Raw genomic sequence first — 17,278 nt, forward strand, 5'->3', positions numbered from 1 at the left:
TCCCCCGCGACGGCTCACCATATAACCCGCTGCAGCTGCTCTGTGCGCCTCTGTTGCCCCGCCGGGAGTCTGTGTGTGTCCGTCCTTCCGTCCGTCCGTTACCAGCTAATCTCCGGCACCGTTAACCCGGTCGATGCCAAACTTTGCACACACACTCCCTGGATGCCAACGATGAACCTCTGCCCCGCATTTTCCAGAACGGCCTGTTATAGCGCCACCATGAGGCAGCTTTTCTAATTTTTTACCTAAAACTGCACCGATCGGCGTGAAATGTTGCATGCACACTCCCTAGAGGCCAAGGACAAACCTTTGACCTGCATTTTCCGCATCTGCCTTTTATAGCGCCACCAGGAGGCCGACTTTTGTAAAACACATTTTTTGATATTACTCCTCCAGATTCTGTCCAAAAATCTCACAAATCGTTACACAGTATCTCTATGGTCATGTGCTCAAGTCGGATCTGTCCGATATTTCATATTCCATCCTAATTGGCTATAATTGGCTTTCACAGTTTGCAAGATTGCCCCGTTTTTAACAAAAGCCTCAAATCATGAACGCAGCATGCAATTTACGTGAAATCTTTCACACATTTTCTTACTAGGCTGAGGAATATATCCCACCCTTTTCACATTGGCCTGTTATAGCGCCACCAACAGGTTGATTTTTGCAAAACACATTTTTGGAACAATGCCTCAAATCATCCAATTGCCATCAAAGGCAAACATGTTTATATTACTCCTAAACATTTTGCCAAACATCTCACACAGTCCTATCCTCCTGGTGGAGACCTGTGCCCAGAAGGGCACTTTTTCTAGTTCTACAGCCTGAAATGGCCTGGTTTCAGCGGTAAGTAACTAAGTTTAGGCCTATGCTTTTTTTCTTGTTTCTTTTTTAACTTTTTTACTTTGCTTGAGAATGTCTGTTTTTCTCTGAACATCTCAGAGTGAAATATTGTAAATTTTTCTCTGCAACAATTTAGGCATTAATGTAGTTGCCGTGCAGATATTACAAACTATTTTAACTATTTTAAACTTAGGCTATTCAAAAATGGCAGAACATTTGAGTACTTTCATTTTTTTGTACTGTAACTCAAGTAAAGGTTTGAATACCATTAATACAGGCATAATGACTCTCATCAGGAACAACACAGTGTTGTTTGGTTTCTAAAAGGCTGCAATTTCACACCAACGATAATTTACAAAAACATTGTATGTCCAAAACATAGCCGATCTATGCATTGGAATGGACACGCATTGTAAGCTTGTAGATCTGCTATTTTCACTTATTTTGCGCGACACTCTTGTATGATGAAATAGTGAATTAATTTAGGAAAAAATATAAAAAGTTGAAATGTGGAGATAGGAGGTTTCTGCATGACAGTGACGATGAACAAAAAGCAAACAATTACAGCCATTTAACACAAACACAAACAAAAAACATGGTGTTGTGCGGATCGGCTCAATTATTGAAAACACAGATACGGCAGAAAGACAGAAGACTGTTTGGTCCTCAGCACTTAAAGTGAGGAGGAAGTTTGGTCACACAAATAAAGTGATAAAAAGCACAGCAACGTAGAATGCCTGCAAGACCCAGATTAAAAACCGTCTTAACTCATTCGCCGCCGAGATCATCTTTTGACGCCTTTACCTAATGTGGCTTTCGCCTTTATTTTATATTTTTTATGGAGGGACAGACAGTAGGCTGACAGGAAAATGGGGAGAGAGATGGGGGGAATACATGCAGTAAAGGCCGTCAGGATCGGGAGTCGAACCCGCGGCACACTGCCAGACTGGATTACCAGCCAAGGTGCCTGGACCGCTGAGCCACGGCCCAGGCGCAAAGATCGTATTTTGACACTTTTTAAAATATATGTATTGATTACGGTTCACAACTCTGTTCTGCTAGCGCCTGTAACACCGGTTTAATGAACAAGTTTTTCGAATCCTAATATCTCGTATTTTTCTTCCAGGCTGCGTTCTTGATCAAAACAAGCTTGATTTGTGGCTCATTTCTGTAAATGATATGATCGGTGGTTACAAAATGTATGTTTTGGGTGAATTGAATAACATTCGTGGGACCCGTTACATAGCGATTATTCACTTCCCGTTTCTAAGTGAGACGATTAACATTGGAGTGAATGGTGCCGTTCTGCGAGTGTCAATTCGCTGTCGGCGGCGAATGAGGTGCACGGCTCAACAATATCATGAAACTGATGTTCATGATATCTCCTTTTCAGGGGTCTTTCAGGTCACTGTGCCTTTTCTGAGCAACTTTCTAATATAGCGATTCCCCAAATGGTGGCCCACTGGTGGGCCAGGACATTGCAAAACACTCACATTGTAATCATAATATCGTTGCTGGTGGGCTGAAAAATCTCCATATTCAAACCTTTTGTGTTTTTGTAAATGAATGCCCTACTTGATCATACTACAGCGTCACACAAAAGCATCAAACGTAGAAGATCTACAAGCTACAAAAAGCTAAAAAGTGGCAAGGCAATAAATAAATGTTTTCATCCTCAAAAGGTTTTGTGAGTGTGCCTTTTCTGTTTATTCTTCACTGTAATGCCTTTTGCACCTGGCTCTATCTTTGGTGAGTCTTGAATCGGGACGCAGACGTTTCTATTTCTATTTTTATTGATAACAGAATAGCTATGTTAGACACCAAACCTGTTTAAGTATAACAAACGCGTGGTAAATAACTGTCCGCAATGGATATCTAGGGCTGATAGCAGCAACTGTAAGTACTGTACTACGTATTTTATGCTTTCAGCTGCTTTTGTTGGCGTGACAATCCCGAAGGCATACTACTATATGAGTCAAAATGGCCTGTCACATTCCTTTGAGTGGAAATTCATTGGATTTAGATGAGAGACAGTTCGGAACGGCAAGTCAGAGACACAGAAAGGGGTCTTCAATCCCCCTCAAAGTTGTGTGGATTAAATGAAGACAACGTTCAAGTTGGGTCTGTCAATCAGCATTTGTGCAGAAAAGTCTTTCCGAGAGCGTGGCAATCAATGTCTCGAACCACAGCTTCTCTGTGAAAGGCTCCAAATGTGCTCAAGTCGGATCTGTCCGATATTTCATATTCCATCCTAATTGGCTATAATTGGCTTTCACAGTTTGCAAGATTGCCCCGTTTTTAACAAAAGCCTCAAATCATGAACGCAGCATGCAATTTACGTGAAATCTTTCACACATTTTCTTACTAGGCTGAGGAATATATCCCACCCTTTTCACATTGGCCTGTTATAGCGCCACCAACAGGTTGATTTTTGCAAAACACATTTTTGGAACAATGCCTCAAATCATCCAATTGCCATCAAAGGCAAACATGTTTATATTACTCCTAAACATTTTGCCAAACATCTCACACAGTCCTATCCTCCTGGTGGAGACCTGTGCCCAGAAGGGCACTTTTTCTAGTTCTACAGCCTGAAATGGCCTGGTTTCAGCGGTAAGTAACTAAGTTTAGGCCTATGCTTTTTTTCTTGTTTCTTTTTTAACTTTTTTACTTTGCTTGAGAATGTCTGTTTTTCTCTGAACATCTCAGAGTGAAATATTGTAAATTTTTCTCTGCAACAATTTAGGCATTAATGTAGTTGCCGTGCAGATATTACAAACTATTTTAACTATTTTAAACTTAGGCTATTCAAAAATGGCAGAACATTTGAGTACTTTCATTTTTTTGTACTGTAACTCAAGTAAAGGTTTGAATACCATTAATACAGGCATAATGACTCTCATCAGGAACAACACAGTGTTGTTTGGTTTCTAAAAGGCTGCAATTTCACACCAACGATAATTTACAAAAACATTGTATGTCCAAAACATAGCCGATCTATGCATTGGAATGGACACGCATTGTAAGCTTGTAGATCTGCTATTTTCACTTATTTTGCGCGACACTCTTGTATGATGAAATAGTGAATTAATTTAGGAAAAAATATAAAAAGTTGAAATGTGGAGATAGGAGGTTTCTGCATGACAGTGACGATGAACAAAAAGCAAACAATTACAGCCATTTAACACAAACACAAACAAAAAACATGGTGTTGTGCGGATCGGCTCAATTATTGAAAACACAGATACGGCAGAAAGACAGAAGACTGTTTGGTCCTCAGCACTTAAAGTGAGGAGGAAGTTTGGTCACACAAATAAAGTGATAAAAAGCACAGCAACGTAGAATGCCTGCAAGACCCAGATTAAAAACCGTCTTAACTCATTCGCCGCCGAGATCATCTTTTGACGCCTTTACCTAATGTGGCTTTCGCCTTTATTTTATATTTTTTATGGAGGGACAGACAGTAGGCTGACAGGAAAATGGGGAGAGAGATGGGGGGAATACATGCAGTAAAGGCCGTCAGGATCGGGAGTCGAACCCGCGGCACACTGCCAGACTGGATTACCAGCCAAGGTGCCTGGACCGCTGAGCCACGGCCCAGGCGCAAAGATCGTATTTTGACACTTTTTAAAATATATGTATTGATTACGGTTCACAACTCTGTTCTGCTAGCGCCTGTAACACCGGTTTAATGAACAAGTTTTTCGAATCCTAATATCTCGTATTTTTCTTCCAGGCTGCGTTCTTGATCAAAACAAGCTTGATTTGTGGCTCATTTCTGTAAATGATATGATCGGTGGTTACAAAATGTATGTTTTGGGTGAATTGAATAACATTCGTGGGACCCGTTACATAGCGATTATTCACTTCCCGTTTCTAAGTGAGACGATTAACATTGGAGTGAATGGTGCCGTTCTGCGAGTGTCAATTCGCTGTCGGCGGCGAATGAGGTGCACGGCTCAACAATATCATGAAACTGATGTTCATGATATCTCCTTTTCAGGGGTCTTTCAGGTCACTGTGCCTTTTCTGAGCAACTTTCTAATATAGCGATTCCCCAAATGGTGGCCCACTGGTGGGCCAGGACATTGCAAAACACTCACATTGTAATCATAATATCGTTGCTGGTGGGCTGAAAAATCTCCATATTCAAACCTTTTGTGTTTTTGTAAATGAATGCCCTACTTGATCATACTACAGCGTCACACAAAAGCATCAAACGTAGAAGATCTACAAGCTACAAAAAGCTAAAAAGTGGCAAGGCAATAAATAAATGTTTTCATCCTCAAAAGGTTTTGTGAGTGTGCCTTTTCTGTTTATTCTTCACTGTAATGCCTTTTGCACCTGGCTCTATCTTTGGTGAGTCTTGAATCGGGACGCAGACGTTTCTATTTCTATTTTTATTGATAACAGAATAGCTATGTTAGACACCAAACCTGTTTAAGTATAACAAACGCGTGGTAAATAACTGTCCGCAATGGATATCTAGGGCTGATAGCAGCAACTGTAAGTACTGTACTACGTATTTTATGCTTTCAGCTGCTTTTGTTGGCGTGACAATCCCGAAGGCATACTACTATATGAGTCAAAATGGCCTGTCACATTCCTTTGAGTGGAAATTCATTGGATTTAGATGAGAGACAGTTCGGAACGGCAAGTCAGAGACACAGAAAGGGGTCTTCAATCCCCCTCAAAGTTGTGTGGATTAAATGAAGACAACGTTCAAGTTGGGTCTGTCAATCAGCATTTGTGCAGAAAAGTCTTTCCGAGAGCGTGGCAATCAATGTCTCGAACCACAGCTTCTCTGTGAAAGGCTCCAAAACCGTCCTGCTAAAATGGAGATCAATGAAGGTTACTACTACTGTACTCGCACACGCACGACATGTTTGTGAACCCCTACACCTAACCACAACATAATCTAATCCTAACCATAACCCCACCTGGATCTTATCCTAATGATCCTAATTGTAACCTAACTCCCCCACAATCATTCTAACCATAAAACAACAAGTTGTGCGAGGACCGGGAACATTGTCGTCACAATTTCTCAAATTCTACTGGGTACGTTTGGCCCTCACAATACAACAAGTAGCACAACAAGTAGCACAACAAGTAGCGCCACCCCACAGGCTCCCCCCACAGGCACACAGGCACACACACACACACACACACACACACACACACACACACACACACACACACACACACACACACACACACACACACACACACACACACACACACGTACACACACAAATTCACTGCCCTTCAATGAGTGACTTGATGCAGACGCAATGTTATGTCATCTTCCGAGTCCAAATTAAAACAACAGGCCAATCCCACTTCCCAGCACCACGTAAATGACGAGGAGAAAAGAAAAGTGTCTCCTGAGGAAGGCACCTTCCTTCCCTCCCCTGAGGAGACCGTGATGGGATGCCGCAGCAATGAGCTCTGCATGCAGAGCGTGTAGTTGACCTCGACCTTGACTGCCAGTGCCAGCACACACGGCTCCCAACGTGCGTCACACATCCAGTTATGACTAAAAGCTACTAATTTGAGTGCAGCCATCCACTAGATTGACGCAAGTGCAATAAAACAAAATGCAGTGGTATAATGGAACGAAAGGAACAGAGTGATAAGCCACTATTAGCTGAGTCAAAGCCTCTGAGAACAAACCCAGTGGTCTGTGTGTGTTGTATATACTTGCGAGGGCCAAATGTCCCTCACAAGTAATTTAGGCATTTAGCAGGCGTTCTTTATCCAGAGTGACTTTAGGCAAGGTAAACACATACAGTACATCAAATGCAGACAGTCAGTGTAATGTGTAAGTACCTCAGTAATCTAGGATGTTTTAGGTAAACCAAGAACCTAAACCATTTGTGGGTCGTGGACACATTTTTATGGATCCCTATATTTTTGGTTTCCTACCTTTTGTTTTTATTCATTATTATTATTATTGTTATTATTATTGACATTCCCCCCCAAAAAGCAAAATTTTTCATGAATTGTTGAGTTTTGAGTTTTTTTAAAAGATTTATTTCTTACATTTTTTTTAAAAACAGATACATGTGTGTGTGTCTGTGTGTGTGTGTGTGTGTGTGCGCGGGGGGGGGGGGGGGGGTTTGTAGCGCATCGCGAGAAGTCAGCGAGTGAGTGTGTGTGTGAGTGCGTGCGCGCAGTACACATACTATTTACCCAGCGTGTGCGTGTGTCTACGATGTGTAGCCATCCGTTACATGTGACACAGCTCTAGGATGAGCCGCCCGAAGGGCAGCAAAATTCTAGTAACGTACATTCTCTTCTCATTGTCAATGGCAAATGTGACAAAAAGCTGTATATCCTAATTTATGAGGGGCTAGCGCCCCTCATAAATTAGGATTTTGTGTACACAAAATTAGGATTTTGTGTACACAAACATTGAAGACAAAAGTGAGGACGCAAATTGCAATTCGGCCGGAATGACATTTGTAATGATTGGATTGATTGAGCACGGAATGTGATGTATGATTATGTATGATGATTAGAGCGCCTCTCACTTCACACAGGTGTGATTTTTATATTTGTAATTCATTTTGAATATTAAAAGTAAACAGCGGTGGGATCAGGCCAAATATGGGCATGTCATATGTCATGTATACGTCATAGAGGCTGACATTGAGTAATTTACAGTATTTACAGCCTGTGAGGCTAGCAACATATTGTATTAGTTAACTATTCACTCAACCAGGCAGTTAATCAAGCAATCAAAATATTGTGCAGCCATGGTCAAGGACAAGAACAGGCCCCGAGGAAAGATGTCCTCGTATGCTTATTTCGTCAAGGTCCGCCGGGATGATCTCAAAAAGAAGCACCCCGAGCAGAAAGTGGAATTTACAGGGTTCTCCAAGGAATGCTCAGAGGGGTGGGCGGGCCTCCAGCCCGACGACAAGAAGACGTTCCAGGACATGGCCAAGCGCGATAAGGACCGCTACAAGGAGGAGATGAAGAGCTACGTTCCTCCTAAAGGCTCCAGGAGAAAGAAGAAGAAGGACCCCAACGCCCCCAAGAGGCCGGCTTCAGCGTTCTTTGTGTTCATCGCCGAGAAGCGCGCTAAGATCAAGGACGACAACCCGGGCATCAGCGTCGGGGACACTGTCAAGGAGCTGGGGAGACTGTGGCAGGGGCAGAGTCCCGAGGACAAGGCTCCGTATGAGGAAAAGGCTGCCGGAAACAGGCAGAAATACAACGGGCTAATGATAACATACAAAGAAACAAAGAAGAGCGAGATGGCAGAGCGCGCTGCCGCAAGAGCAGAGAAGAAGAGCGCACCCAGGCGGCCTGTGGCTAAGAAGGTCACAAAGGTCATGGAAGTCGACGATGAGGAGGATATGGACGAAGATGGGGAGGAGGAAGACGACAATGGGGAGGGGGAGGAGGAAGACGAGGATGAGGAGCGGGAGGAGGAAGACGATGAGGAGGAGTTATAAGGGTCCATGACCTATAATGGCTAGTACACTGAAGGGTCCTTGAAAGCTTAGGAAGCCTTGGATTGTATGGCAGGCTGGCTGTGTACATCAGCACAAGGAAAAAAAAGGAAACTTTGGTATCGATATGCTTTTCTGAGACTCCCATTCAGAAACAGTTTTTTTTTCACTTTTTTTTTTGCCAACTTTAATGTGGAGGTTAAAAAGACGGCATGAAGCCACGCCGTTATTAGACCCGTCATGTTAAAATAAAACAAAATGTACAAAATCCCCACTGCTAGCTACGTTAAAAACTGGGGGTAAACATATCTGACAAATATGTTACCAGCTAGATCAGGTGCCTGGCATAATCGGTTTTCTGCTTGAGGCGTTCATGTCCACAGAAAACATTTTCTGACCTCCAGTGCTTTGAATATACTGTAGTGTACAGAGCTCTACGCAAGCCCTGAGAGAGACGCGTCCGCATGGCATTTGATTGCGAGGGACAGTGATATCAATAAGCTGCACACCTCTCCAAACGTGAAGTGAGGGGCGCCTGGTAACGTTTGTTTATGGCATGGCTCTGCAGGAGGCTAGCCAGCTTGCAAACCATTGGACCGGTCATAGTCAATTGTCTTGTGCCGAATAATGATAGTCAATGGGTCTCTGGTCATAGTCAATGTGTCTGGTCATAGACAATGTGTCTCTGGTCATAGACAATGGGTCTCTCTGGTCATAGACAAGGGGTCTCTCTGGTCATAGACAAGGGGTCTCTCTGGTCATAGACAATGGGTATCTCTGGTCATAGACAAGGGGTCTCTCTGCTCATAGACAATGTGTCTCTCTGGTCATAGACAATGGGTCTCTCTGGTCATAGACAATGGGTCTCTCTGGTCATAGACAAGGGGTCTCTCTGCTCATAGACAATGTGTCTCTCTGGTCATAGACAATGGGTCTCTCTGGTCATGCTGAAACATTGCCCAAACTTGGAGCGCCCCTCACTTCACACAGGTGTGATTTTTTTTTTAGCCCTGCTATCAGTGAAGCGCTAAGGATCACTATGACGGTTAATCGAACCATCAACACTGTGGTCCCAAACAAGACTGCAACATGGATTGCCATGGAACTGCGGTTCTCAAAGTGGGGTCCAGGGACCCAGGAGGTTCTTTCAGGCATTATGGCGGTTCTTAAACGAATGGGCAGAATGCTGTAAAGCATACATGGGCAACTGGCGGCCCGGGGGCCACATGCGGCTCCCACCATCACTTAATACTTATTAATATATACTAATTACTGGGTGCTACAACTACAACCCATCTCAGACCCTGACCCTAACCCTAACCTCCCACGGGGCAGCACACCTAAACCTAACCTTAACCCATGTGTAGTATTACAATTTTATTGTCTATTTTGTATGTCTAATGTATTTGTATTTAGTTTAGTAACATAACTATAACTGTTACTTTTCAGGATTCCAATTAAAAAATAGAAAAACATTATTCAGGATTTCAATTCAAATATAGCAAAAATAGCCGATCTACAAGCTCAAAACGCATTGTTTGTGGAGACATCGTGGCATTTACGCTCTCTTAGACCATGTGTTTGGTGTAAGGAGCAATGCACTGTTGCAGACTCTTGAGCCACCATGCCAGGCGGGCCAATTGGAAAGGAGAGGACTTTTTTTTAATACATTGTTTAAAAGATGAATATACATATACAATTATTATTTTTTTATTTCAGTTAAAATTCAATTGCATAAGATTATTGTTTCGGTTCAGATGCAACACGTGGGCTTGTCGATCAGCCATTAAGCCATTCAGGCCTGACCTCAAAATTAAAAAACAATCTTCTAAATCCTCCAGTTTTCTGAAATAAATATTTTCACGATTTTTCAAAAATAGCAGACCTACAAGCTCGTAGCGCGCCACTCGGTGGCGCGCTATGAGCTTGTAGATCTGCTATTTTTCAATAGCTAAATGATAACATAATGTTTAAAACACCAAAAGGGGTTCTCGCCCAAACTGGGTTAAGCCATTTCGCGGTATACTGTGGGATAACAGTTTGGGACCATAGTCCATAGTGGACTGATGAATGGACGATTTCATGACACGCAGTGACATGTTTTTTCCCACCTGTTTAGGGCACTCGCTGTGTGCCGATGTGGGAGGAGGGGTGCAGTCATGGGTGTGGTATGTGAATATGTGCCATTTACAAATCAGCAGTGCACTGCAATGTTGTTGTCGAGTCACTGTAGGTGCAGACAGACAGACAGTTAGTCTTTTTCACTGATATGAATCCCTCAAGCCGGAAAAAAACAAAACTTTTTTTTAGGGGCGCTAGCCCGTCCTATACAGCTTGCCCATTCAGGCCTGACCTCAAAATTTTAAAAAAATCTTCTAAATCCTCCAGTTTTCTGAAATAAATATTTTTACAATTTTTCAAAAATAGCAGACCTACAAGCTCGTAGCGCGTGAGCTTGTAGATCTGCTATTTTTCAATAGCTAAATTATAACATAATGTTTAAAACACCATAAGGGGTTCCCGCCCAAAATGGGTTAAATGCCTTTGACAATGACGGGAATATTTATGTCATCTTGTCCCCACACGTCTCATATTTGCCATTGACAATGAAAGGAGAAATTAGGTCAAACGTCATATGACGTAAATTTGTGGCAACACGCATTCTGATTGGCCAGCATGAGATGATGCATGATGATGTACGATGATAAGAGCGCCCCTCACTTCACACGGGTGTGATTATTTTACATCTGACAATGGTTACATTTGTGTATAATCCAACTAAACTGTCACGACCTACAGATCATGCTGACGGCATAATATCAATTTGCTAGGAGGTAGGACTTCCTCCTCTGTTCTTTTTTTGAGGGGAGCTAGCCCCTCCTCCTATGCCCACCTTTGTGTGCTTGTACCACGGAAATGATTTGATTGGCTGAGCAAGGTATGTGATGTATGATGATGTATGAAGAGCGCCCCTCACTTCAGACAAGTGTGATTTTTCAATATAGTATCATTATTATTAATGGGTTTTGGGCGGGAACCCCTTTTGGTGTTAGCATTATGTTATGCTTTTGCTATTGAAAAATAGCAGATCTACAAGCTCATAGCGAGCTTGTAGGTCTGCTATTTTTGAAAAATCGACTGACATAGAAACATAGCTTTTTCAGAAAACTGTCAGGATGTAGAAGACATTTTTAGAATCTGATCTCAGGTCAAAATGGATTAAGTAAAACATACTGTAACCTAGTACATAGTACATAGTACATACTGTAGTACATTTTCCACCCCTGGTTTGAGGTAGTGGAGATTTGTTACGACGCCGCACCTCCCACAGAGGTACATGGGAGAATTATACTCTTGTCCTCCATGACACTGAACATCACCAGTATACACAAAGTACACTGTTGTACTGAGTACAGCACTCTGCTCTGAAAAGTCATGAAATTACCTCCTTTGATTGGTCATAATAATTGTATTCCGGGTGAAACACTCACATTGACAATAATCCAGCCCATCTCCACGGGTACTCTGCCTTTCTTTAATGTTCAACGTTCAAGGTTTGTTCTATTGTTACATCTTGTGTACAGGTAGGTACATAAGAGCGTGATTATTTTGTTCTGGTCGCTCAGAAACTAGCAGAAATAATCTATCATCATTATTATCTAGAATTCACGAAGTCTCTGTGACCCCCTTTCCACCGGTTGGTTCCCAATGGGAACCGGTTCAGTTCTTTCCACCGGCTTTTTGGTTCTTAGTCCATGAGCCAGAGCTCCAAAATTGGTGGGAAAAACTAGACCTATATTAAATTGTTTATAGGATCAAAACAAGTCAATTAATACATGATAACCCTTCCACAGTAGTAGCTTTTTCATATTTTCTATTATTTTGCATATTTTCCTACATAATGCCTCATTTTCATATTTAAAAATGTAATATTTGTAATACAATAAATCATTATCTTCGTGTAAGTACTCAACTGGGGAACTATCATGGTGATAACAATCTAATATAGGTATAGTTTTGACCACTCAATTCATAATTAACGTTCCAATTTTGGACCTCTGGCTCATGGACTAAGAACCAAAAAGAACTGAACCGGTTCCCATTGAGAACCAACCGGTGGAAAAGGGGCCTGTCTGTCACACGGTGGTCTGCAGGGCGGGAACCCCTTTTGGTCTTAGCATTATGTTATGCTTTAGCTATTGAAAAATAGCAGATCTACAAGCTCATAGCGCGCCACCGAGTGGCGCGCTACGAGCTTGTAGGTCTGCTATTTTTGAAAAATCGACTGACATAGAAACATAGCTTTTTCAGAAAACTGTCAGGATGTAGAAGACATTTTTAGAATCTGATCTCAGGTCAAAATGGGTTAACTCGGAGAGCATCCGGCCGAATGGTGTGTGGTGTGATGGACCGGGTTTGCAAACCCCCCGAAGAATGTGAATTTATCACTAATATCTTTATCTGTCTCACTGTGGGTCTGAGAGGGACGCACAGATTCTCTGTGTGTTCGGGAGATTGTATGCATAGGCTTCCCTGATTTTAGCTTAAACTGTGGTGCATCCGGCTTTGTCGAGACTAGTCTACACACAAACACAAAGCTCAAAACGCATCACTTCACGCTGCATTTTGAGCTTGCCTTGCAGATCTGTTATTTTGATACTTTTGTGAGATGCTGTAGTATGGTCAAGTACAGTATAGGCTAGGGCATTCATTTACGAATAAACGTACGACAGAAAATACGGAGATAAGGTTTCTGCCCGACAGCAACGATATGAACATTTTCAACAGATGAATTCATACGATTATGCAAAATAATTGCTATTGTCTGCAATCATTCTGATCAGGTGATTATGAAATAATTGTGACAGGCTCAGTAGTGTACAGTACTGTACACTACTGAGCAATACTAGTGTACAGTGCTAGTGTACAGTAGTGTACAGTACTGTACACTAGTGCTGAGAGGGACGAGACTAATATTCACACAGTGATATTAGTATCGTTACGCGTTACTACTGTACAGCAGGGGTTCTCAACCCGTGGGTCGCGACCCCTCGGGGGGTCGCCAAATAATTTTAGGGGGTCCCCAAATTATTAAAAAAAAAAAAAAAAAAAAAAAAGATTGTTTTTTAAAAAATAAAATCACGATTTTTCAAAAATAGCAGACCTACAAGCTCGTAGCGCGCCACTCGGTGGCGCGCTATGAGCTTGTAGATCTGCTATTTTTCAATAGCTAAATTATAACAATGTTTAAAACACCAAAAGGGGTTCCCGCCCAAAATGGTTTAAGGTTATTGTAGCAGTCAATTTATATTGGGGGTCGGGAGGGGGCGGGGCGGGGGTCCCGAGACATTGCCAAAGCATTTCCGGGGGTCCCCGGCCAAAAACGTTGAGAACCCCTGCTGTGCAGTAGCAGTGCAGCAGTTCCGGTCCACCAATCGGACCACAACAGGCAGCCGTTAAATGGTCAGATGGGTGGGCCGCGTGCTCTGATCCTTTTAGTGATCGATCAATCGATTGTGTTCCGGCTTGGATCAATGGAACCAACGTAGTATATCTTATTGGTATATGACTGAAATAAAAAGGTTCAAGGTTTTACAGATTAATGTTATCTCATCATTCAAATGTTAGTGTTTTTGCCATTTATTTACAATATCCTTGTGGTTAGTAATACGTTATTATTATACTAAATTATATTATACCATTATATACTATCGTACACTATTATATTTATTATTATTGTTCTTGCTAAAACCTGATATTTTTCAAACTTTTGTGTGATGCTGCAGTATGACAGCATAGGGCACTCAGTTACAAAAACTTTATGAAAAAAAAAGACACCCAAAAATATAGAGGGAGATACAAACAGTATATGCTTGTATCTCCCTCTCTGTCTCTCCTTCTCTGTCTCTCTCGCTCTCTCTCTCCCCCCCCCCGACACGGTCGAGGCAGATGGCCGCCCACCCTAGAGCCTGACAGTTTCTCTTCCAGTTAAAGTTGCCACTGTCGCAAGAAAATGCTAGCTCAGGGTTTTACAATGTCCGGTCTCTGCTCTATATGAAAAGTATCTCGAGACAACTTGATGTGATTTGGCACTATAACAACATTTCATTGAAAATGAATTGAATTGGTGTAGCGTACATTGTTACAGTGCAGTGCAAGGCATTTTTATCCCACGATTTTGCAACGCATTCTTTCACCCTGTGTCATTTATCTAATGTAATCATGGGCGCTACACTCCCCTCTGCCAACCTGGGGAGAGCAACGGACTGACCTCATGCTTCCTTCTGTGCATGAGGAGTCCAAGCCGCTTCTATTCACCTGCCAGGGGGGAGTGTCCCCAGTTGGACTTAGCACGTGGAAGGAACACGTTATTCCAACAAGTTCCTTTCCCCTCAATCATGCGCCCCAGCTAGCCAGGAGGAGGCAGTATAGAGATTACTGCATGTTTTTTGTGAGGGTACATACCCTAGTGGACACGGGAAAATGTGCAAACTCCACACAGAAAGGCCCTTTTTGCCAACCCCACCCAGCAGCCGACACCCACAGCGTCCCCAGCGGGAATCGAACCCAGGACAAGGCAATTTTTAACAACAAGGCAATTGAATGCATGCTTTACACAGAACATCAAGCAAAGGCAACAATTATACAATGACATTAGGAAGCATAAAACAAATGAAATAAAATAATAGCTAATACAATTGCAGCGCAGTGCAGAGGAGACATAAAACATACAACATAGTGTTCATGCGGTGCAGTGTAGTGTACATGTGGTCTGGTGTAGGGTACATGCGGTGCAGTGTAGTGTAGTGTAGTGTACATGTGGTCTGGTGTAGGGTACATGCGTGGGTGTAGGTGACACAGAAGGATGAAGTAAGGTCTCCAGGGATTAGTGAACAACCTCTAGAGGAGACAATAAGAGGCAGTCAGGGGGTGGAGAGAGGAGAGGCCAAATTAATGAAATATGAATGTGTTTACTGAATAGCTGTCATGCCAGCCTACTTAAGGGCCGGGGGTGACATAGGGTGGAGCGCGCAAGCGAGCGTGTGTGTGTGTGTGTGTGGTGCCGTGCACAGATGATGGCTTCGCTGACACAAAACAACCTCAGCCATGAGCCATCTTCAAACACTGCTCTAATCAGCATACAAATTACCACAATCGTAATCACCTGCAGAAGTGATCATCATCGTCATCATCATCAAACATCGTCACGTTCTTCATCAACTCCATCTCCTTCCTCCTCCTCCGACTCATCGCTACATTCATCTACATTATCGCCGCTCCCTCCGTGAAACAGAGTCACGCCACAGCAGGAAATCGAAGTTGGCCAGATCAATAAATACGATATAAAATTAAATTACCGTGGCTGCCAAGATGAGGTGAAAATGTGAAACTGGAGATAGGCGGGCGAAAGGCAGAGGTAACGCCATCCAATCTAAACAGCTTCCACACACACACACACACACACACACACACACACACACACACACACACACACACACACACACACACACACACACACACACACACACACACACACACACACACACACACACACACACACACACACACACACACACACACACACACACACACACACAGTACCGTATGTGTGCAGAGCACATAATGGGCTCCGAGCCTGCATGGAATTACAGACATATGGGAGGTGTAATGTGCATTTCAATCGTATACTGAGGCATGTTGTGATACGCACACCTGTTTGTGTTGCGTACGCACACGTCCGTCCGCGCCTATACACGTCCACGACGTCATCCAATGCAGTGTCTAATGCCTTATTTAGGATTGGTTGTTGTACGAGAACGGTATAGCTCACAAGGTGAAGTGACGAGTTGTGAGCTCGCAGATCGGCTAGTGGCTACAGATTGAGTCATACTACTAGGACTGCAACTATCAATTGTTTTTCAGTGGTTATTCGATTGATTACTTTTTCCAATTTCCAATAATAAATAAACGAGAATCTGCCCTAGCCTTTTAGATCTACTTTTTCTAAAATATTGCTATTTTAATAGCTTTTCACCTATATAGGTGAAATAATCGTATTTATTTTTTATAATCGATGAATTAGTTTAAATTAACTGTTGCACATTTAAGTCATCATAATGTTATAAATTGTCATCAGTTGAGTCACACTCAATGCACATATTTTGCAGGTATTTGGGTCCAGTGCTGCCTCATGACACCATGTGTCAAGTGTCTAATCATGGAGAAAGCAAGAGAGGAGGACAGGTAATGGAAACACACTTGACCTGCTTTAATAAGAGAAAAAAAAAACATGATACCTTTGCTTTAGCCGCACTTTCACAACCGACACAGGACACCTGTGTGCTCTTCAACCTGCCGTGAAAACAGAGCCCCAAACAGAACCCCAATATGGCTGTGGCTCTTTTGAAGTTTTATCTTTCCTCGGTAAAGGGATAGTGATTCGTATACTCTCCCCCCCCTTCCATCTGCTCATTTCAATATGAATGGGTGCATCACGCATGGGAGTTTGGTTGCCGCCGAAGCGGCAGAGATGTGAAATTGTGGGGACGGCATGCAGCGCTGCCCCGACACGCAGGGTTAATTCGCAGCGCCTTTGATGTCTGTCTGTGTGTGAAATGAGCTGGTGGTCCGGACATATGCGCACACACACACACACATGCACACGCACAAACACACACATACACACACACACACACACACACACACACACACACACACACACACACACACACACACACACACACACACACACACACACACACACACACACACACACACACACAGTGTATATACTGTATCAGGGCTAGGTGATGTGGATAAAATCAAATATGTCAATATTTCTTGCCTCAATATTTTGTGACGCCAATATAGTATTAACTTTTTCTAAACAAATTCAAACCTTCTCTAAAGTATAAGACAGGCACCTATACGTGCAACATCGAAAAGAATGCTCAACTGTAATGTGTTTCTGA

General features: G+C 42.7%; 1 protein-coding gene across 1 annotated transcript; it reads left to right on the plus strand.

Annotated features, from left to right (window-relative positions):
- Window positions 1–7,604: 7,604 nt before the first annotated feature.
- LOC306919034 (high mobility group protein B2-like) lies at window positions 7,605–8,309 on the plus strand (the record flags this gene model as incomplete). The annotated part of the gene is made up of 1 exon (XM_079531882.1): window positions 7,605–8,309. The coding sequence occupies one exon, from the start codon at window positions 7,605–7,607 to the stop codon at window positions 8,307–8,309; it is 705 nt and encodes a 234-aa protein (XP_079388008.1).
- Between the last annotated feature and the right edge of the window lie 8,969 nt (window positions 8,310–17,278).

The sequence above is a fragment of the Electrona antarctica genome (genome assembly GCF_951216825.1).
Source record: "Electrona antarctica genome assembly, contig: scaffold_831, whole genome shotgun sequence".
Classification (NCBI taxonomy): Eukaryota; Metazoa; Chordata; class Actinopteri; order Myctophiformes; family Myctophidae; genus Electrona; species Electrona antarctica.